At 27.4% G+C, this 25,404-nt stretch overlaps 1 protein-coding gene across 2 annotated transcripts in view; it reads right to left on the bottom strand.

Moving 5' to 3' along the window:
- LOC124806705 (uncharacterized) overlaps nt 1-25,404 on the bottom strand; it is a 92,707-nt gene that overhangs the window by 64,316 nt on the left and 2,987 nt on the right. Inside the window, exons 1-5 of one of the 2 annotated variants that reach the window (XM_065800741.1) lie at nt 15,049-15,160; nt 14,399-14,444; nt 14,009-14,134; nt 13,639-13,920; nt 7,306-7,524 (exon numbers count right to left, since the gene is read on the bottom strand). In XM_065800741.1, coding sequence (XP_065656813.1) covers nt 7,306-7,524; nt 13,639-13,920; nt 14,009-14,134; nt 14,399-14,444; nt 15,049-15,090 — 715 coding nt within the window. In that variant the 5' untranslated portion in view covers nt 15,091-15,160. Of the gene's footprint in view, nt 1-7,305; nt 7,525-13,638; nt 13,921-14,008; nt 14,135-14,398; nt 14,445-15,048; nt 15,161-25,404 lie in introns of those variants that run through there. The other variant, XM_065800742.1, reaches the window with a different exon arrangement.

Genomic DNA, 25,404 nt, shown 5'->3' with positions numbered 1-25,404 from the left:
CTCTTCATAACCAATGTCAATAACTGTTTCTTAAGAGGTTTTCTGGCAAATCTGCCAACTTCAAGGAGCCTTCGTCGGACAGTTGAAGAAGAAATATTTACACCTGATGTAGACAATTCTCTCTGAAGGTCTGCACTTGTTTTCTTAGGATTCTTTATACTTTCTCTGAATGATAACTGTATCATCGCGAGGTGTTGTCTTGCGATTTCTTCCACTTCTTCCTTGTTGCAGTGTTGAAGATTCAACAGTGTCTTTTTTTCTTTTCAAGATGTCACCAACGGTTGACTTGGCCACCTTCATTTTCTTAGAAATCTGTCTAATGCTCAAACCAGCATGTTCTTTAAGAGCTATAATGCTTGCACGTTTCTTGGGAGTGATGTCCATTGTGAATACAAGGTGAATAATCCGTCACAACCTCCGTCACAACCTTTCTGCACAAAGCCTGGAGTAGCACTAAAGCCACTGATTCGTTTGCTAGAATGTCTTCCCGGCAGCAAAGAGTTGCCAGACACCACTAGACTACAGTAAAACACTTATTTATCTGAAATAACAAGAGAATCTTTAGTATCATAGCTTAAAGTTGGGCATATTGTGAAAATTAATCCAATTTTACCACTGTCCGAACTAATTTGCACAATACTATATATATATATATATATATATATATATATATATATATATATATATATGTATATATATATATATATATATATATATTATACATGTATATATATATATATATATATATATATATATATATATATATATATATATTATATATATATATATATGTATATATATATATATATATATACATGTGTATATATGCATGTATATATATACATTTATATATTTACACACACACACACACACACACACACATATATATATATATATATATATATATATATATATATATATATATATATATATATATATATATGTATATATATATATATATATATATATATATATATATATACATGTATATATATATATATATATATATATATATATATATATATATATATATATATGTATATATATATATATACATGTATATATATACATGTATATATATACATTTATATATTTACACACACACACACACACATATATATATATATATATATGTATATATATATATATATATATATATATATATATATATATATATATATATATATATATATATATATATATATATATATATATATAATATTCTTAATAAAGTCTGACACACAGGTTTTCTTAATTAACTGTCTTTGTCCCACTGGAAAAAAGAAAGTTTATTAAGAAAACCTGTATGTGAGAGAAAAATATTTTACATGTCAAAAGCAATAGTATTTGCCTTACTACATCTTCTTATGAAAAATAGAATCTTTATTTTATTTATTATTAAGATCTTTATGCCAGATAAAAGTTTCCACTTTAGAGTAAGCAGAATCATTGGCTTTAGAGCTAGGTTATTTAGTGGAATGAAATAGTTTAGTAGTAGTTATGGCTGTTTTTTGGTTTAATTTTTTTAAGTTTTTACGTGTTTTAATTTGAGAAAAACCTTGATTTTGAAACTTAATCATAAATAGTAATTTGCTTCTGTTTGCTAAAGTTCAATTTTAAGATTTAAATTCAGCAAATGCAAGCAAAAACTATCCAATTTGTTTTGCTATTGGTAACTAGCTAAGCTATATTATTATTAGTGGTAACTAGCATATGCTTTGTTTTATTAATCAACCTAAAAATGTAAAAAATGGTGGCTTTTGTAGGTTTGACAACCCAATATGCACACGGCGTCGATCAACGTTGGATATATGTTGGTTTAAGTTGAAAAATATTGACCAATTAAATCTGAGGTTGTAATAATGTTGCTTACACTAACGTTGTTTTTCATTAGAGTTACAACATTGTAATAACATTGGTTACACCAACGTTATTTTTCATCAGAGAAACAATGCAGCAATAACCTTAGCAACACTAACGTAATTTTTTATTGAAATTTCAACGTTGTAATGATGTTGGTTAGACTAACGCATATTTTTTATCGGAGTTACAACGTTATAATAGTAATTTTATAAAAGGTTTAATTATGATAGCTAAAGTAAAGTTTTAGCATACAAACTTGTCACATTATTATGTAATTTTTGCTAGCGTATTTTTTTAAAACAACAATATATCGTATATTTGTGACTTTTTTAACTAAAAAGAGCATAAGAAATAATAAATTTTAAATTGTATTGTTCCTCTTCATTTTATTCTATAAAATGAATACCATAAATAAAAGTTTCTTTACGTTGTGGAATTCCAATCTTTAATGAAGCATGTATAATATATATCTTAAAGATCGTACAGACTACATGTATATTTATTTTAGGTATTTTCTCATAATGTTGTATATGATAACAACAAATAATTATTATCAAAATGGCTTAACGATTAACATTACTGGTTTGAAAATACTTCAATAACTATAATTCAAGAATGAATAAGAGAAAATTAATAATAATAATGATAATAATAGCAATAACAACAATGATAATAATAAAAGAATAAGTGCTTTTTTTGTTTCTCAAATTTGAATTTTTGTTTTTATAACCTTTAAACTTAAAATTTTACCCCTTGCTTTTTCCATACTCAAAATTACTTTGCTGGAGTGTTCTGTACTTTTCTTCTTGTGAATATTTTTATTGCTGTATTCTTATTAGAACTTTTTTTTATAGTAATAATTATTATCATTAGTAGTAGTATATATATATATATATATATATATATATATATATATATATATATATATATATATATATATATATATATATATAATATATATATATATATATATACTACTAATGATATATATATATATATATATATATATATATATATATATATATATATATATATAAATATAAAGAGAGTTTATTATCTGACAATATATGATGGAATGATTAGGTGCACATTTCATTTTGCTTTTGTACTTATTTAATGAAAATTGTGAAAATTATATTTAGATAAAGTTAGGTACCCTGATTTGGTTGTTTTTATGGTATTTCTTAATTCTGATTTTATATTTTACATGTCTATATTTCATCTTAACTTAAGCTGATTTTATTATATTTTAAAAAAAATATGAAGTAAAGACTTGTTTTCTTATCGAGATTCAATTGCAATGATGAGAGTTCTCTTAAAGGTAAACTAATTTTTTTAATTTTGATTATGTGTTAATAATGTTTGATATCTATATTCATATGTATACCTATATTAAAATTTAAACTAAATATACTTATATATATATATATATATATATATATATATATATATATATATATATATATATATATATATATATATATATATATAATATATATATATATATATATATATATATATATATATTTATAAATTTTTAAAAATGATAAAATGTATTTTATGAATTAATTTTTTTTTAGTGATGATAATGAAGCAGATAGGTAAAAATTGTTTCAATTAAAAATTATTGATTTCCTGTTATAATAAAGTTATGTTTTATAATTTTTTTCTTTTTAGCTTGCTAAAGCTTAGAAATAAGTATGGATTTATATTAATATTTTAAATTTGATTTTTGAAATGGTTTTATATGAACTAAAATATATTTTGATAAATTAAGTTTTCATTATGGAACAGAAAGAAAAAATTGGATTTTATTGTCAAATTGTTGAGTTATTTTGTAGGTAAATTTAGTAGTTAGTTATTGGAATTTGATTTTAGGAGTAACAGCATAGAGTGCCAAAAATGGCACATACGGGAAATTCAGTTATCACATTTACAATTATAAACAAACTGAGATTGGTTAAATTGCACTTTAATACCTCTTTTTGTATTGTACTTCAATTTAAGTTATTATTTGTGGCAGGTCTTTATTTTTTGCTTAAAAGAGTTTTTTATTATCCAGAGTTGTTTGTTGCTTGGCCTTGGTTAAATCACAACTTTATGGCATTATTAATATATTTTCATTGCATAAAATGAGTGTCTTTGTAATTTATTACTTCTTTAATTATTAAGATCTTTCCATAACCAAAAACTTTTTATTTTTTATTTATTTTTTGTTTGTTTTATAGTTGACTCGAAATGGAACAAAAAGTAAAGACCGTATTTTTTGTGTATTTTGATTGATTTATATTTATTATTTGGATTGATTTATATTTATTATTTGGATTGACTTATATTTATATTTATTATTTAACCAATATATTTTACTTAAGTATAAGTTTTTAAGTATGTCTGTATTCTAAATGTATATAGGAATATATAGTATAATTATATTAATATGTACTTGTATACACTTATTCAAAATTGTTTATATATTTTTTTGAAAGTGTTCATTTTTTAACTACTTTATTATTTATTTGTGTATTTGCTGTTAAAATATAATGTAAGTCACAGAAAGTATAATAATTTTTTTGTAACTCAAAGAAAATTTATTTCAGATAATATTTTTAAAAACATACAATTGATTTTACGTATAAAAGATTTACTGGAAATAATTTTTTAAAATTTTTATATGAACACAATATAAACTGCAACATTACTTTTATCTACGGAAACTTTCCGGCAGGTGAGTTGCTGCAACCTTTCTGTTGTTTAACGGGAAAAATATCTTAGTTTTTACCAGCTGCGATGACCAAACCTCCCCATGTTTAACGGAGAAAACCCATTGTGTTTGAACGGAAATATTCGTTTATTAACGGAAACTTCTGTTTACATGCGATGGGTTTTTCCCTAAAAGTACGGAACTTTTGGACCTCGCAGCTGCCGGACTTTTCCATAAAAAACGCGCTTTTTTTTTAACAGTCTATTATTCGATAAGGTAAATATTTATGTGATTAAAAAAATATATATATATATATATATTTCCTCTCAAAGTATCAAATATTTTTAATATTTATTAATTAAAAAGTAATCAAATGTTAAATTATAACTAATGGATTTAACTTTTCACAAAAAAAAAGTACATTTTGTTATTAATTTTAGTATATGTTAGTAAATATTTCCTTTTTCAGTTTGAATATGCAGCGTAGCAGATAGCGTGATGTTCCACGTGGCAGATGACCAAGGTTCAAGTACAACTTTTAATTAAAAAATAAGTTGCTTTAGCGTTAAAAGTACAATATTGATTTGCGTTGGAAAATCTAACGTTATAACGTTGGATAAATATGACGTTATCCATCCTTTCCATTTCTAACGTTAATTCAACGTGGTTACAACCTAAACAACAACGCTATTCCAACGTTTATATACCCACTGGGAATGAACTCAAGAACCACTAGTAGAGACATGTTTTTTCAGCAACGTGGCAATGATAATACTCTGATACAATACAGCCTCTGATCAGAGAGGCTGATACTAATCAAATCAGCTTCTCTGAGAATTACAAGAGAATTCGGTTATTATTGCTAAACTCTAGCCTTAGATCCGTAAAAGAGAGTTTCAGAGATTTCAGAGCTTATAAGGAGATTAAATTAAGAGTTGCGTTGTAACTATAAAAGAGACATTTTAAATTAAAGGTGATGTCATAACAACAACAATCTACTTTTTTTTTAAATTATTTTACAGCTACATGTTTTAAATTTTAATAATTGAAAATCTAAAAACGTTTTTTTTTAAATTTAATTTGTTTCATATATGTTTTTAATCTTCAAAAATATTCAAACTGCGTACAGTGCTTTTTAAAAAAGATAAAATAATAGATCCATTACTACTTTGTTAATCAACGCTTAAATTATGTTTCATCAAATAAAAACTAAAGAAGATACTGAATTAACTATTTATTTATTAGTGAGAAATGTTTGGAAAAATGAATTTTGCATTTCAAATAACATAGAAACATACAATTGTATTTTAAAACGTTGTTGAACGTAGTAACAAAATTTATAATTAAAAAAATCCAGTATATAAAAGCATTAGTAAAATCACTATAGTATGTAAAAATTGATGCAACAAAAGTCGCCATCTAATATTGTATTTAAAACATCTCTTATGCTTTTTGCATGCCATACATCTTTTCAGGATTGATATAACAGGAGAGTTGCAAACTTATTGATAGAACACTTCTCCAAACTTAATCATATTTTTACATTAGGTTTTCTATGGATCTTATTCAGGCCTTGATTAATTTTTTGTCTTATAAGGCTAAAGTAGATTTAATTGGATTTAAATTTGGTGATAGAGCTGGCGAGGGCAATAAAAATTTGTGTTTTGTACTTTGACTGACACGAGCTGTAATGGCCGGACCGGTTCAATTATTTTATTGAAACTGACACTAATTGCTTTGCTAAATAAAAAAGTCTGCTAATGAAACTATACATTTCTCTACCACCACTATATAAACATTTTAGATGATTCGTCCTGTATAGTTGGTATATACACCACTTCCGTTAAAATTAAAAGCAGCTCCAAGTACTAACAATCATTAAAAACTAATTGCTTTGCTTCTACTAAATAAATCCAACGCTCTCCACACGCCAAAAATCCAACGCTCTCCACACGCCAAAAATCCAACGCTCTCCACACGCCAAAAATAACCTTGTAAACAAGTTTATAGCCTTCTGTAAGTGTTTTCAAACATCTGCAAATTTGAAGAAAAACTTTTTTCGCGGTTTTTGTAAAATGTCTTGGTAAGTTCATGACAATTTAATCTTATGATTGCTCTTAAAGACTTTTTGCACTCTATTGATTTTATTACCTTATAGATACTAAAAAACGTGTCAATTGTTGATTTTATTCTTTTTAACGTATTTTTTATTTAATTTACTAATATTTTTAGTTCTTTTGTTATTTCTCTGTAACTAGTTATGAAACCATCCTTTATATCTACTTGCCTAAATGTTTGCTTTGCTTACTGCTTTAAAAAAAAAAATGTTAAAAAAAAGTTTAAATGTAACTTTACTGATCATCACAAACATTTATATGGACTTTTTATGGGAAATTGTCAAAATAATTTTAAAAAATTGTTCTGAACAACAGCTGGGTTAAGAAAAAATCTTTATTTTAAAAATTTTCTAAACCCAATTGTTAAAACATTTTTAATAGAGCACTAAAATAACTTAAATAAAAAAAGCTTACTTATACATGATTTTTGAAATTTTTTTTTCTTAAAAGGTGAAATTTATAAAAATAAAAAAAAAGAACAAAGTATTTTACTACGCTTATATATTTTTTAAAAGCACTGTAATTTAAAACGGCAACAATTTATTATCATGTTATATTTTCTTATTTTAACAATAAATATTGTCTTATTTTAACAATAAATAAAAACCTTAAAAAGATAAGTACCGATCCAGTAAAGATTATCTTGTTCGTTTTTAAGCTGTTCTTTAATGAATGCATTTTCTGCTTCGTCGGCTATACTTAACAAATTTCCTCCGTAGTTTTGACACGATAAAAAGGAGTCATACCAATTTTTTCCTTTTACCACATTGTTTATGCGGTAGAAAAGGTAACAATATGTTCCATTTTGCATCCAACCAACAGAACAATTAATATCATATTTTGCTAAACAAAATAATTTTTATAAAGTTATTTGTTAAAGTACCGTTTAAAATGAACACGCTTTATCAAAACAAACATTTTAATTATACTATTGGTTAACCAAAAGTCCTATGTGACATTTACAGTTAAAAGCAAAATTAATAAGTTAAAAACAAATATGTCTTTTATGTTTATGACTAAAGACACGTAAAATTCAAGTGGTAGAAAAGGAATTTGAAAATTAGCAATTTAAAAAAAAAAGTTAACTATACCTTGAAATTTTAATTGAAAAAAACGTTTTTTAGACAAAACGTGGAGGGCATGTACTCTCTGGCCCCTGTGTTGCGTCGGTTATGACATTATAAAAGAAGCTTAAGCCTATATCATAAATAAGAAAGCTCATAATTTACATTGATAGCCATATATGAATTTTTTACATTTTGACGTTGAACCTCACTGCAGATGATCTTAAAATAAATTTTAAACTCCAAGTAAAACGTTTAACTAACTCTTTTATAAAATAATAGAAATCATTAGCAATTTTTTCCCCCAAAATTATAAGAAAAACGCGGGGAGAAGTGGGACACGAGAGAAATTGAAGAGTGCAAGTTATCCAATTGAAAAAGGTTCCTAAACCCAGATATATAACGTAAACAATGAGATTTCCCTTTATTTAGCAGATATTTTTTATCTGTCTACGTGTAGTAAATCACAAAATATTTTAAAAGTGCCCTCAAAAAGTATTATTTGAATCGTAAAATGAGAAAAAAAAAGTTAATTGATGTTTTTTCTCAAACATTTTAGTCGATTCGTTTTTTTGGAAATCTGAGATTATATATATATATATATATATATATATATATTATATATATATATATATATATATATATATATTTAAACAACTTTAAAAAGTATTCTACACAATAGAGTGCTCAATGTTCTTAAAAGAACAGAGCAATTATATATTAGTAGAAAATCACTTAACTAAATTTTTTCATCAACAAAGATTCATCAGAAATGCATTTCTGATGAATCTTTGTTGATGAAACACAGTGTCAAATGGAAAAAAGTTTAGTTAAGTGATTTTCTACTAATATATATATATATATATATATATATATATATATATATATATATATATATATATATATATATATATATATATATATATATATATATATATTTATAGGTATACGTTAGGGTGGGGTGATCTGAGCCTATTTTTACCTATTTCTGACTTTGAGTTAAAAAAAAAACAACGTTTATGTACCGGCTTTCTGACAAAAGATGTCTTAAAATCATGATTAGACATCTTACTAAACAAATTTAACAAAAAAATATTACTTAAAATACTATCAATAGGTCTAGGGAGCCATTATTTGAAGATGCCTATAAAGACATTTTATGCAGACCCATATAACCCCACAAAGTGGGTAATGTGGGTCTACATAAAATTTTGGTAGTTCTGGTTTAAAATACTACTGCTTAAAATATAAATAAAAAATCTGACATACATTCTATATGCACGCACCTTTTTTTATAGTATATATACAAGGTTTTATTTTAAAAAGTAGTCTTCAAATGTTTTTATTGAAAAAGAAAATGCATACGTACGCAGCACAACAATAAAAATTAAAAACTCGGGCAAATAAAAGTAAAAAAATGGTGATTTAAAACATAAATAATAATGTTTTAATAAAGTGTTTTATAAAAAAAAACTATTTTTTTGATTACTGCACTTTCAAAGTAATATACGTGCTATTTTGGGCACTTCTTAGATCATTTAGGGTATTTCTTTGTACTTGAATAGAGGTTATAGTTTTTGTCGTATTTTTTTTTTTTTGTGGTTTTTTTTTCTCTTCAAATTTTTGTTCCTCAAGTAACCACCGTTTGACTTTTCTCTATTGTAAGGAGTTTTTTACATTTTGCTTATACTCTCTTCCGTTTTTGTTTTTGTTTTTCTATTATTGCTGCTGTTTCTGGAGACACTTTAGGGCATATGAGTGACCTTAGAGCTTCTCGCATAGCTGATCTTTGGGTTTGTAATCTTGGAGATTTAGGGCTATAACGTTCAGGCGATTGATTGAGAAAGTCAAAATCTGTTATTCTTCTTTCCATCTTTTCTTTACTTAATGGTGAGATACCAGCACCACGAAATCCTCCTACAGCATTTGCTCGAGAGAGTCTCTGACACAATTGTTTCAATAACGCTGTAAAAGCTGCATTATCAATATTTTTGTATTGTTTTTCTTGAAAACCGCTTTAAAATTTTTCTCCACTCATTCTTTAATGGTCTGAAGACAGCCACATCTAACAGTTGTAATGTGTATGAGCAACTTGGCGGAAGACAAACAATTTGGATATAGTTGTCCGTGGCCGCTTTTATGGTACAAGGCTTTTATGGTACATGGCTTTTTTGAATGTACATATACTCTCTTAGTTGAGTGGTTTGTGGAGAGCCCAGTCTTGTCAAGGTTGTATATTCTACTTGGAGCAATGTTATGATTAAAAATTACATCGGATAAAAAAGTAAAAAATTTATCTACAACTTTACGTGTTAAACTTTTAGCTCTTGAAAATGTAAGTATTTTAGGTTTACTTAATCGAAGTTTGTTAACTTGACGCTTCTTTAAAGAAAGTATCCAATTTTTCCTAGGAATTCCATTTTTAAAAGAGTTTTTACCTCATCGTTGTGCAAAATTGAGCAACTAAATTACAAATGTCAAGAGAATCTAATGGAAGACCATATCTTTGACAATACTGCGTTGCAGCTACAATCATAGTTTCATCATTGTCACTCAGCACACTTTTTTGACCTTCACGATTGTTTGCATTAAATTCTTATTATTTTATTCTTTTTCTCAATGTTTCTTTAAGAACAGAACATTCTTTTGCAGCATGATAATAGTCTTTTTTTCCTCACATACTAATATAATTGCTCTTTCCAAACTATCAGCATTGTACTTGCGTTTTATTTTTTTATAGTATTATCTTGGCGTTTTTAATTACTTTCTAAAGTAATATTTATAAAAATATGTTAAATTTTTAATAAAATAAATTAGCATAAATCATGATATATTATTGAAAAAAATACTTTAACACCAAATAGGTATCATATAAGATTTTATTTGACCTAGCCTAGGTCCGAAGGTGAACATATTGTTTCATACAAATAAATATCCATGTTTTTTGATATAAACTTCCAACATAAGTGTTTAATAGTTCTAAAGAATTATTAACACGACAATAGTTAGGTCTGATGAATCTAACAATTTTATGTTACTAACAATATCTTCGATAATATAGAGTGGAATGCAAGAAGCGAACTTGAGTCAAGTTCGACTTGAATTTTACATTGTAACCAACAGCGGGAGAGTTTTTTTTTGAGGGAAAAACCCATACTCTGCCGCTATTGGTTACAATGTAAAGTTCAAGTCGAACTTGACTCAAGTTTGCTTCTTGCATTCCACCCTTAATTACTTATCATAATATTATACATACATAGACCCACTTTACCCTACCTGATTATATTTCAAATTTTAAATAAACCATGTGCGTTAGTCTTTTTAAGGTATACTATCTTTAAGGTATACTATCTTTATTCCTTATTTGAATATATTTTCTCTGAAGTTTAAAAACGGAGAAAAAAATGACTTTTTTTGTGTATCAAGCATTTTAACTAAAGTAGTGCCGTTTCTAACAGCATAGCTGGGTTATATTTTCTTCGCATTTAGCGAACAAGTTTTCATAATAGACTTCGAAATGTTTCTTAGCAAATGCGCTTTTCAAATTAGTGGTTTAAATCTTCCAGATGTCCTGACTTTTTTTCAATTTATTTTAAGAACTTCAAGAAGTTCTTAAAATAAATGTTAAGTAAACAAGTGTTAGATAAGTAAAAGAGCTTGAGGTCCAATCATCATCAACAAAGATGGTGTTTAAAAAGTAGAAAGAGCGCAACACAGAGTGACAGAACCATTAACAGCTTCTTAAAACATTATATTCAAAGAAAGATGAGAAAAACAAAACATAACTCTTGAAAGAAGAAATGAATGAGAAAGTTTTTTTACTTCAACAAAAGTCTTAAACTAGTACATAAACTGAATTTCGTTCTTAGGAAAAGAACGCAAAGAATAAAATTAGATATTTACTAGAAATAACAAATTGCATCTTAAAACATGGTTTAAAACAAAACCTATTTTCTTACTAGCACACATAGGAAACAGTTATATAAAAAAAAGGAGTTCATGAAAAAAACAGTTTAATTCAAACAGTAATGAAAAATATAATCACAACTTATTTCAGGTAAAAACCGTAAATAATTTCTAAACTGAATTACATTTAGCAATGAATGATTATGAGGATTAACAAAAAGACTCATTCTTTCAATCATACACGTGAATCATACTCACTTGTATTCCAGTTTCAGTAAAAAATTAACTACGCAATGGGCACAACAGCGTTGAAACAGCGTTAAATAACATTGTTATTTAGGTTGTACCGTTGGAGTAGTGTTGGAAATGGAAAGGATGGAGTAACATTTTTTGTAAAAAGTTAAATTACAATAAAAATCACTTTTGTAGAAAGTTAAAACTATTATTTTAACTTGATATTAAATCTATTTCTCAAATGTTTTCAAAAAAATTCATAGCTCAAGAAAATGAAATATTTATTAAAATAGTTATTATAGTGCTGTAACTCCAATAAAAATTTAGATTACTAAAGTCAAAGTTCAATAAAAAATAACGGTGGTTTAAACCAACGTTAACATAATCCAACATAAATCCAACGTTGAATCAACGTCGTGTGCTGACCGGGTATCCACTTTTTACCTTTGAAAACCTTATTAAATTTAAAATTTTTTAGACTCATCTATTTACCATTTTTAGTTGCAAGTAATATTTTCATTTTTCAGAAAGTAAAATTGCTCAATTTGAAACATCGCAATAGCAACTGTAAAGTTGCTAATAAAGCAAAAAGGAAGCACAAGCAATCTGCAAAATAAAGTGATATAATCTGTGCTTTTGCTAATTGAAGTAAATGCTGTTTCAAAAATATTTTAATTTTGTAAAACAATAACAAAATAAAAAATGATGAAAAAGTCTATTGCGTTGGAGTGGCATTTATCGCAACTTTTTTTTGGCTACAGCTTAATTGCATATATACGATTAAAAATGGGTGGCTCAAGCAGGTCTTTTTATTAATCTGGTTGATGTCGTAGCCGCATAGTCTTTTAAGACAAGTCTTAAACAGCTGGGTAAACTTTTTTGTTGCTACAACGCAGTTCTAGAAAGTCTATTCTAATTACTAAGTATATTTATCAAAATCAGTTATTTAGGTTCCTACTAACCAAGAGTGTTTATATATTTGTATATATGAAATTTGTCTTAAAAATTAAAGGGAGCTTTAAAAAAGCTGAATAATGACAAAATCCTTCGATGAATACATTTGCAGAAGCTAGTAGACAATTACAAAAAAATTGACCAGCTAGACACAGCATGTTTACAAATGTTTATAAAATGCTTTAAGCCTTTGAAACTATTTTCACTATGGTGATTTGCTTATAGCTGTATAGTTTAAAAATGTATATCCCTAAAGTCTATTAACATTTACAAGAGGCTAAATCTAGTTTTGACAAATTTGATTTAAAAGCTATGCTGTTAGTGAGAATCGACAACAAAAAAGGCATATAAACCCCAACATAAAAAATTTACTTCTATTGAGGCATCAGATTTCATTAAGAGTAAATAAATAATAACTTATGTAACTTAGATGAAAACTATACAATCTAAAGAACCCTCTATTTTTTGTTTTTACCCAATTGAATTGTCTGAAACATTTTAAGTAGAAAGATTTGGTTGTCCCTTGGTTACTTTTAGGATTAACTTATAATAATTATCTATTCATATTAAAAGTATACGTAAAAAAATAAATTTGTTGTTGTTTTTGTTGTTGTTTTTGTTGTTGTTGTTGTTGTTGTTGCTGTTTAAAGGAATAGGTGGTTGGGGTATGCTGGGTCCAAACCTTTATTTTGTAACCGGGCTGAAATGAACCAGAGTCTTTTTTACTAAAAATCCTGAAACTTATGACATTTTGTACATCATAATTTTATTTGCGTTAATCTAAGTAAATAATGATTACCTGTTATTTTAAAACTAGTACGATTTACATAGTTTTCCGATATGTTTTCATTAACTATATATAAACGACGATTGCAACTTAAGATAAGCATACTTGGATAATTAAAAGACTGAATTGCTATGAAGTATTCATCGTCATTGATTTTTCTCAATATAAATGAGGCATTGTCGTTAAACGTTCCTGAGGATTGGTAATCCATGTAAATCTTAAAATCTGTGTGACGCATATATGTGCCATATATAGGAGATTGAAATGATACTGTATTATTGAAACCATTTAGTCCTAATAAGTTAAAAATATGCAAAGTAAATTATCGCAGTATAATAATTTATAATTTATTAGATAGACACAACTTATCTCAAATTGTTACCTTTGACGACTTTTAATAATATTGGAAAATCATAAGTTGGACCAGTGTTATCCAAATTGTACAAGTTACAACTGTCATTATAATCGTTTTCATATTTTGTTTCAAACGAGTATACATTATTTAAAACTGAAAAAAAACAGACGATTGATTAGTACCAAATCATAGTAAAAAAAAAAAACTTCAATAAATGTAGCAATGGAAAAAATTACGTTATATAAAAATCTCATTGGCGCTGCCCTTTTTACGGGATCAAGAGAGGCGAGTAATGAATAAAAAGGAACTATTTTGAGTCTTTTCTATTTTAAAGTTCCTACTTCTTTATAATAAGTTTAAAAAAACAAAAGCAAATTTAAGCTTAAATAAAAATCTAGTTAAAAATAATTCTCTTACTTAAAAACGTTTTACGTGATCCAACGAAGTGCAGTGAAATCAAAATCTAAAATTAAAACGAAATAATAAAAAATAAAAACGCAGTAATAAAAAATAAAAACGTAGTAGTAAGAAATTAAAACGTAGTAATGAGAAGTAAAAATTCAATACGTAATAATAAGAAACAAAAATTCTATACTATTATTTTAAGTTAATCCTATTTTATATATAAGTTATTATATGTGTTGAGAAAACAAAAACAAATAAAATTAGTATTTCTTATTTATTAAACAATTAAGGTCCCATTTTGATTTTTTAATGTTTATTTATGTAATTTTAGCCACTGAAATCAAAAATAACATTCGTTTTAACGAAACATTGATAATTTTTTACATATGCTGAATTTCGTACTTTCTTGATATAAGTGCAAATTTTCTCATAGCAAATCAGTCATTATGTTTTATTACTATAATCTAATATTATAGGGATAATTATATAACATTTTTTCATACATTGAAAAGTATTTAAGGAGTATGGTATTAGTGAAAAAAAAGGAAACAATGTAACTCTTTACTATAAATATGTTTAAACTTACAATTACAATACAATTTACTTTACACTGTTTCCGCAAGATAAAAAGTGCTTTAGTAAGTTTAAAAGTTTTTTTTTACCATGTTTATCTTTTCTGACCATATTTTATTTCTACTTTCCATTTTTACAAGTTGCTAAGAAAATTTCTCTTTAAGTTCCTCAATTACATCATTTGCAGTGTAGATGGTGTAGATAACATTTCTGTACTTCTTAATAACAATAATATAATAATAGCAATCATGGTCATGGTTCATTGGCTTATCATAATAGTTGAAGGTTTTTATACCTTTTATAATTGATTTTTTTACTTTTTTTGAAAGTTCGTTCGACGCGGAAACAGAGACTACCGTATTAAAAAGAATTATTAATGATACACGTATTATTATTGTCTAGTAACCTACTACATTTTTTTTTTCATTCAACCCTTAACTGATATATAATCTTATATTTTTTATAGACTAAAATTATTATCTTTGAAAAAAAGGACATAAAAATAAAAAATATAAAAAAATAAAAGTACATAAAAATAAAAAATATAAAAAAATAAAAGGACATAAAAATAAAAAATATAAAAAAATAAAGGACATAAAAATAAAGATGCAAATTTAGTTTTTACTCTTGCTGAGCTTTTTTTTCTGGTGGGGAGAGGTCGTAACGTTAAATTTTTAACTTAAATTTTAAAGTTAAGTTTTAAAGTTAAAACAACACCTTTATTCGATAAAGCAACACTTTTATTCGAACGGTTATAATCTTCGATCTTTAAACATGATACTAAACATAATTACTGCGCTTGCGCTTAGTTAACTTGTTATGCACTCGGCTAACCAAAGCAAAAAATGTTATTGAGTAAATTATGTTCTACAAATGCATGCAGTTAACTCGACTGCGGCTTCTTCATATTATTAATTGCTCATTGAATTAATGCTAAGACACAATACTAACGTTAGTTAAGTAAAAAAACCAATCATTTTACAACACAGAGTTAACCGTGACCTCACACAATGATGCGCCGTCGTAACGGCAACCCAGTAAAATATGCATTATGCAAGTGCGTTCCTAACTGTAGCATTTAGTTCAGCTAACATAGTAATAACAATTTAAAAGAATGAAATCTTATGAAGATTAAAACTTTGAGCCAACTTATTTTCAATAACATTTGACACTACTCCAATGTAAACAATAATAGCAGCGCATCATATGCCAACACAATGCCAAAATTAAGCCTTATAGGCTCACCAATAACAATTCTGTTCGAAAAACATTAGGTAAGCTAAACAAACTATTCTTACTTCAATGATCCCGAAAAAATAAATTTTTTTGAAAATAAATTTCTAAATCAAAGTGTCTGGAAATAAAAAAATTTTGAGTTTTTTTTTAAATGTTTTCCAATCTAAGTAGAATGGATAAGCCTTAGATAAATAATACGAAAGTTTTAAATTCGAAAAAACAAAATGATTTTTCCGATTTTAAAACTTTTACTATCAACATTGTTTATTGATTTAGGGGAAATTGACTTCTATGAATTTACCATCAATATCATTTATTGTTTCACCTGAAATAATACGACCTAACCCCAAACTCAACTTTAAAAAAAAACTACTACTACAAAATGGCGTAAAGGAAAATAGCGCATTTTAACTGATACACCTGAAATTAAAGTTAGTCTAGATTCAAAATCTAACAGCCAACAAAGTAAATAGTTCTCTTCAAGAAAAATAAAAAAATTTGCAAAGCAGATTATTTTAAGTTATTTTGACAAGCGTTTAAGTCATGAATTTTCTGATGAAATTGATTTTTGAGTAAACATACTTGATAATGAAAGTAAAATTGTTTCTGGAAATTTTTTAGTTGTCAAAACGGCCGGTGACGCGAAATAGATTAACTCACCAAAAAGTTAACTCCCGGTTAAAACATTTTAACTCCCCGGTTAATTTATTTCGAAATAAGTTAACCCCGGGAGTTAAATTATTTTAAAATATAGCGAAATGGATTAACCGGGAGCTTTAGTATTTCTAACCCCCACTGAAATAAATTAACCCCCTTTAATACGCGTTTTAAATAATGTAACTTATAATTATATCTACAAAATTGTGTAAGTATTTTAAAATTTTTTAAATTTATATTTAGTATTACATATATTTAAATATATAATATATAAATTTTTAGTGAGCGTTGATTAAAATTACTTTATAGCTGTTTATTTTTGACAAGCCTTTATATTATATATAAAAAGGAGATCAAAACAATAGTAATAATATTGCACGAACTTCGGTTCGTGCAAGTTTTGATCTACTACTACTATTACTATTGTTTTGAACTAATACTTCAGAACCATCGTCTTTTGCTAATAATAATGTCTAAGGTTATATAGTTTATATATATATATATATATATATATATATATATATATATATATATATATATATATATATATATATATATATATATATATATATATATATATATATATATTAGGGTGGTCCTTATTCATTACAAAAAATATTTTCTTCAGTTTTCTGACGGGGCACCCCCTTGAATGGTTGACGTTTATGAAAAAATAATTGTACTGAAAATTTTATTTGAAAAAAATACATTTTAGGGGTCCCTACCGCAGAGTTTATATCTATAAAAGTGCCCACAGAAGGCTCATATGCTCAGTATTCTACAATATGAATGATTAGGACAAATATGATCACAGAGCACAACATTGCTTTATTGAAGCACATTTAAACAACTGTTACAATGTTACATATTGTATTTATTATTGTCCTTCTGTGTTGAGACTGTCAAAGTGACAAAAACCGTCTAGTTAGTCCATTGCCAGGGTATTCTTCGCTCGATAAGGAAATCGCTGGCGGTACTTCTTTACAATTAAGAAAAGGCACTGTTTCTGCTCATCATCGTTTGCATGCAGCTTGTTGTATTCGTCCATTAAGGCAACTCCACGTTCTGCTATATAATTCACAACTCTCATACTACTGACAGTGTTCTTCGCCAACTGATAGTCAGCATCTGCAGACCAGAGCTTCACGTCTTTGTTGAGGAAAGTTGACGGTAAAGCAGTGATGGTGAAGAATCTACAACTGCTCTCAATGACAAAGTCTTCCAAGTTCTTGGAGCTCACTAGCGTAGGATCAACAGTTATCCTCTTCAAAGGATGTTCTGCACCCGGTGCTGGCAGGGCACTGACAATCAGACGTCTAGTGTCATCGGAGACTTCGTCATCAAAGAAAGCCAATGCAATCAGTTCTTCTGACAAGTACCACAAATGTCCTAAAATTTTCTTCATTGCAATCTAAGAGACTGCTTGATTCTGTGCCTTGTATTTGTCGATCTCCTTGATAAGCTCGAGATCAACACAAGGCGAAGATGGCGCTGACGGTGCTCTAAACCAGGCCTTGACATACTGAGCCACTGTGAAAAGACACACGTCTGCTATTCCCTTCTCTTCTTTCTTTGTCATCTTGAACTTGTTTCTCAGCATCCATATTTTCAATGAATAAATAGCCTTGGTCATCCATCTGGCTCGATGCAGTCCTGCCGAAGCTTTGAATAAGCATCCTTGAGATGGAACGCCTCCCAGAAACATTATGGTCAGCTCTAGCAGTTCGCGATAATCATCACATGGCTGAAACTGTTGCAGTTGGTTTTCAGCAAATGCAATCGTTTCATTTGCAACACGGAAATGGCACTGTGCACGATGTCATTCGAACTAGATGCCTGAAAGTTTGACCGGTCAATGATTTCCCAACTGCTTTGAAACCTTTTAAAAATCATGATGTCTGGACCCTTTGAAGGGCCAAGAGAAAGAGTAACCGTTGCCTCTAAGACTTTTTCTAAAATGTGATGACGGCAAGCAAACCAGAGCAAATCTTTGTCAAACTTCTGCTCCAGTAGGATGCAAGCACCATTTCTTGGACCACTATTGACGGAAGTAGTGTCGAAGCACAAGCACTTGACTTTATCAGCTATGCCCCACGCTACAGTTGCATCATAAACAGCTGTTGCTGCAGCTTCTCCAGTTCCAGATGGCAGCTTCGGTACACAAAGAAGTTGGTCAACTCCTAGTCCAGACACGAGGATTGGAAGCCGGTCCACAATTTTTTTGCTACTGATATCTTCCAGCAATTTCCCATCCCAGTATTGTTAGTGGAACTGTTGGCTTGAATTCTGCTTTCAAGTTCTCTGCCATTCTCTGCTTAAATTTCATCCTTTCTCTTCGAATGGAAGATCGATTGATATTAAACTCTGCTGGGTCATGACCGAGGTGCTGCAGTGCTGGAGTCAGGACTAGTGCAGCATTTCTATCACTGACCTTTGCCATATCCAGACATACTGTTAACTTGTCATTCAGTATTTTGTGTGTGCCACGTTTACGTTTAGTTCTCTTTAAAGTTGTGCTTGATGATGGCTCACCAAATGCTTCATTATCATTACCAGACTCCTGTTCGCTTTCGGAATTCTGAAGTATAGCTTTCTCCTCTCTGGCCACTCTGTCCTGTTCTTCTCTCTCTTTTCTTCTCTTGAAGTTTTCTTCTCTACTGTGAACATCTTTTTCTCTTTTGGCCATGGCTTTGTCAACACTTCCCGTCTTACCACGTCGTCCCGCCTCACGCTGAGCTAACAGGAACTTCCTGTCCTCCTGCATGCTAATCATCTTCATGGCGTCCGCATGAGCAATGTCAAAAAGAATCTCTAAGCCATCCTTCCATTCCTCTTCCTTCTTCAGAGAACTTTTAAAGCGCTTTGCTTTATTTTCCTTATTTTTCTTCAGTTTGTCATATTCATGGAACAGACATTCAACTTTTTCAACAACGTGTTTCTTCAACCGTGTCGGGATGCGGGCTTTAGCCCACACTTCAAGAACGTCATTAGTTGTTGAATTTGATGTTTCACAAACGGTCTATTTGGTGGCTTCTTTGTAATAGAAGAAAAGTGCCATGACTTCCTTCTTTGACGGTAACTTTGTAGAGCTGACAATTTCAGACATTTGGCCTATCAGCCACAACTCAGTTTCTCGTCTTGTAGTTGGTTTCGAAGTCCTACAGCAAGCATTGGCCATCTCCCTTAAAATAACAAACTTTATTTGTTACCATCCAATTTAATTATTCAAATTATATGTAATTTCTAACAAAAACTTATAGAACTCAGAAAACTAACTGACAAAATTTATGTTATGCAATATAAATAAACAACAATGACATATGAAAACTCTGACAAGGTCTTAAACCATTAAATAAAATACACAATTATGGGCATAAATGAAAAGTCAAGTTCAATACTATGGCACTCAGGCAATTGATATCAATTAACAATCCAAAATAGATTAAGCACAGCGGATCGGTCATTCTGTCTGTTTTATAATAATTCATTGTTAAATCAATATAATTTGGCAAATAGATATTTAAGCAAATATAAACAAAGAAAACACTCACTTTTGATCCAGTATCCACTAGGTCAGTTGTTACGGAAGTTTCCCTGAGAGAGTCAGTAGTCACTAACTCAGATTCATCAAATATTATTGTTATATTGAGTGAGTGTGTGTCAGTGTCTGATTACAAATGGCTGACAGCTGGAGAAATGCATTCTTGATAGTTTAACAATAAATAAGTAACATCATATTGATAAATTATGCAGGCGGTATAGTGTGCAGTGAAAGAGTTCACCAGCATAACAACTAGTGAAATGCAGCCACGGAACCCCACATGATGCTTAACTATATATATGTGGTAGGGAACTCAAAATGTTTTCAGATTAGATAATTTTTTTTGTGAATTTTTTATGCATGCATATAAACAAAATTTAAGTGTGCCCTGTATAAAAATCAAACTTTGAAAATTAAGGACCACCCTAATATATATATATATATATATATATATATATATATATATATATATATATATATATATATATATATATATATATATATATATATATATATATATATATATATTATACATATATATATATATGTATATATATATATATATATATATATATATATACTATATATATATATATATATATATATATATATATATATATATATATATATATATATATATATATATATATATATATATATATATATATATATATATATATATATATATATATATATATATATATATATATATATATATATATATATATATATATATATATATATATATATATATATATATATATATATATATATATATATATATATATATATATATATATATATATATATATATATATATATATATATATATATATATATATATATATATATATATATATATATAGTTCTATAGATTGCTGCATTTAGGAGTGCACAAAGAAAAAAGTGATTCTTATGCCAACAAATATGTCACTTTTAGTTACTTTTGACTTTTGTCCAACATTTGCGTGTTGTCAGAAAGTTAAAACCATTAATTTAATTACAAATTAATCGTTTTTTAAAAGAACAAATTTAATTGACCAGAATGTTTTTAAAACATTCTAAATGTTTTTAATAATATAAACAATGGTTTTGTTTTTATTTTTTTTAATCAAATATTTTTTATTTTTATTTTTTTTACTGTAAATCATACACGGAGTGTTGCTACACCGACCATCTTATAGCCTGACTCGCAAAAAAGTGCCGCTCCATCGACTGACAAATAGTCTTACTCACAACGGAGTGCAGCAAAATCGACTGACAATTAGCCTGACTCGCAACGGAGTGTTGCTACATCAACTATCTTATAGCCTGACTCGTAAGGGAGTGCTGCTAAATCGACTGAGGGTTTGGTTGGGGCAGGCAGTGTGTCATATATATATATATATATATATATATATATATATATATATATATATATATATATATATATATATATATGTATATATATATATATATATGTATATATATATTTATATAAATATATATATATATATATATATGTATGTATATATTGCTTCTAATAATATATGATATAATAATAGTAGAAATATAATTTACATCCATATCAATAACTAATTAACAGATTTAAAAACAACACATTTGGAAAACCTCAAGTTAGAACACTTTTTTTGTAATTCGTATAAGTTGTTCCAAGGGAGTTAAAATAATATGGGGAGTCAGTTTGTTTTGCCGACAGGGGTTAATGTTTTCAAGAGGAGTTAATCTATTTTGAAATAGATTAATTCCCCGGGTGATTTTTTACGCAACGGGAGTTAATTTATTATGGGGGTTAATTTATTTCATGCTACCGGAAAGAATTATTTTGAACATTATCTAGCTGGAGTTATAAAAATTGTTGGTATGGGTTACAATAGTAGGTATTATAAGATATCAGGAGACTTGATGAAAAGATGATAAATAATGAAAACATATACGATGTGGAACTTAAAGATTTTATTATGAAACTTTCATCACCAAGTATGGTTCATCGAAACGTCAGTATCTAATGCTTGAAGTTATGTTGATTTGATCTCTTGTAATAATTGATCATTACAGTTTTTTATAATTGTATATTTTGTTGTCATCATTAAAATATTTTCTTTAAAAAGCATTTTGGTCATATGTAAATAAATATAGACCACTAGCTAGTATAAGTTATAGAAATATTTTTTTTCTTTTTTCCCATCTGAAAGGATAAAAATAACTATATATATGTATTAGAAAAAATATTTTGTACAATTAAATCGCATTTAAAGTTTTGGACCTTGAATCTTCCAAGTAAGTAGCATCTAACTAAAGAAAATTTGTGACTCTATCAATATAGTACTAATAACTGATTTCATTAAAAAAATTAGTAATTCTATAAGTAATACTGACTGATTAATGAAACTTAAATATACAAGTTTTTTTTACAAGGTAAAGGAATTAAGGAGTGATTTTTGTATTATTGTAAGGATTTGTAAAGATCGATTTTTCTGATTTTTTTAGCCAGTTAAGATTGCTTACAAAATAAGATTGCTTAAAAATATTTTTTTCGCACGTGGTAAGCCAGAAGTTTCTTTATAATATATAACAAACTAAATTATTAAAAAGCTCAAAATATTGCATGGTTTTTTAATAATGAAATTTTGGTCAAAAGAACAACACGCATTGGTCAAAGTTACAACGTACATGTTGCACCTTTGATCCATTTGATTTCTTTTTTGAAACACGGAATAATGATACTTTTTGGTCGAATAGCAAAAAAATATTAAGTATAATTTTTGAAACACGGAATAATGATACTTTTTGGTCGAATAGCAAAAAAATATTAAGTATAATTTTTGCAAAAAAAATGAAAGAACACCACAAAGCTTGAATTATTCTAATTTATTGAATAGACTACGCAAAAATTGCCTAGAAGCAAAAAGTGTCATCAGAAACTACGTTAATAGTATGGAATAAAAAAGTCCCGAATGTCCTTAACATTTAGTGACCGTAGTCGTAAGTTGTTGAGACGAGCCAAAAAAAAATTGATTACTAACTGCACGTTAAACTGCTGTGGTAGCAGGTTTAAAAGCTAATTTACGTAACATTTAGCGAGTTACTATAATGTTTTTCATAACATAAGCAATCAAACAACTTTTGCAAAAGACCACATAATATGGAAATAAGTGTGGCAACAAGAAGTGTATTCTAAAGAAAAGTAAGTTTGTCTTGTTGGGCTTAGATGTTAGATGGAGTTATTATTTCAAGTTATAGAGTCAAATGAGTAGTGGTAGTGAATGATTTGGTTTTAAATATGGTAAATTAGAAAAGGATAAAGAATATCTATTTACTTTTTAAGAGTTTTTCCGACCTGAAGCATCTGTCATTAATGATAAATATTTTGTTTATCGGCAAGAAATTGTTTATATTGCTGAGATAGTAGAAAACTATTCCAATAATAAAATTGAAATATGGAAATGGTCAGATCCTCAGACCTGAAAATTGTTGAAAATGCTTGGGGACAGCTGTCATATATAGTGTTTGAAGGAAGTTAACAATATAGTTGCTAGTCAACTTAATATATCCACCGCACCTGGTAGAATTGACATCTTGTAAATTAAAAAGTTTTACGATCTTTTGTCGCGCAGTGTGAGACCATAACTTCTGTGAGCACCTTAATGAACTACAGAAAAAAATCATTTACAAAAAAACTATCAAAATTGTTGAAAAAAAGTCACTTTTTCTTTGTTTCAACAGTCTACAATCTCAGCAAAATCAAAAAAAAAAAAAATGAAATAGGATACTTAAGATCAAATACTAAGGAATTAAACTATGTAAAACATGCTAGAAATAACATGTTTCTCGACTCATTGGTCTATCATAGATTTACCTTTCTATACAAAGGTATTAGTCCAAAAAAAAAAAAGTTCAAAACAGCATACAAACATTTTATTAACTTAGATAGAAGCAAAATAATTTTTAAAACCTTTGTGCTTTTGTTTTGAGTTCACATTACTTGCAATTTTGAACAGCTATTTAATCATATCTCGTTATATTATGTGCTAATGTAAACAAGATACTTAATTTACTTCAATTTTCCCACAACCATAAAGAAAAAAATAAAGTATACATAAACAAAAATGCGGTTTACAAAAATAAAAGAAATGGTATTTACAATGAAAAACTATACAGTATGTTTATTGCCCAAATATTAGTATTTATTAACTTAATTTTGGTTTGAAAAAGTCTTACTATTCGACAATTAATCTACGTTGATATAAAAATTTTAAAACTTTTTGCAACAAAACTAGTTTTCATCACGTTAAATCAAAACACAACTTCTACAATGAATTCAGATGGCCTGGGTGTCAAATAATCTGCAATGAATGCAGATGGCCAAGATGTCAAAGAATGGCCGGGACAAAAAGAAAAAGTTCTTTTATCGTCAAACATTGTGATTTCCTAAAACATAAATAAATTTGCACTCAATATATTACTTACTTAAATTGTTAATGAGACTTTCTTTTTATAAGAAAATAAACAATTATAAAAAAAAAAAAAAAAAAAAAAAAATTATGAAATTTAAGACTATTAAAATATCAATATTATTATAAACTTATACATGAATAAATCATTTTTGAAATGCAGTTTAAATCTTGTAAAATGATAGCAATTAAGAGAAGAGAGAATAAAAACAAATTAAGATTAAATTCTTATTAAAAACATCGATGAAAGATAATTTGACAATGACTTGAACCTTCCTATATAAAAAGAATTTATATTTATATTGCTACAAGTAAAAGTAATAAATAACTTAAGTAATAGTGGTTACAAAAAATCCATGTACAAATGTGAAAGACAAACTCCCTAAATTTTTCACTTTTTCTTTCTTTCAAACAAAGTAACATTTGGAAAGTTTTAGCTCAAGACAATGCTAACTGCATCATTGAGATGGAAATCCTAAAAATTTAAAAGTTTTGAAATAAAAACAATCATTTTCTGTTTACAAAATGAAAGTAGTTCACACTAGAAACATGATTCG

This window comes from Hydra vulgaris, chromosome 07 (assembly GCF_038396675.1).
Source record: "Hydra vulgaris chromosome 07, alternate assembly HydraT2T_AEP".
Classification (NCBI taxonomy): domain Eukaryota; kingdom Metazoa; phylum Cnidaria; class Hydrozoa; order Anthoathecata; family Hydridae; genus Hydra; species Hydra vulgaris.
The sequence above is the reverse complement of the archived record's forward strand: the minus strand, read 5'-3'. Positions and strand labels throughout refer to the sequence as shown.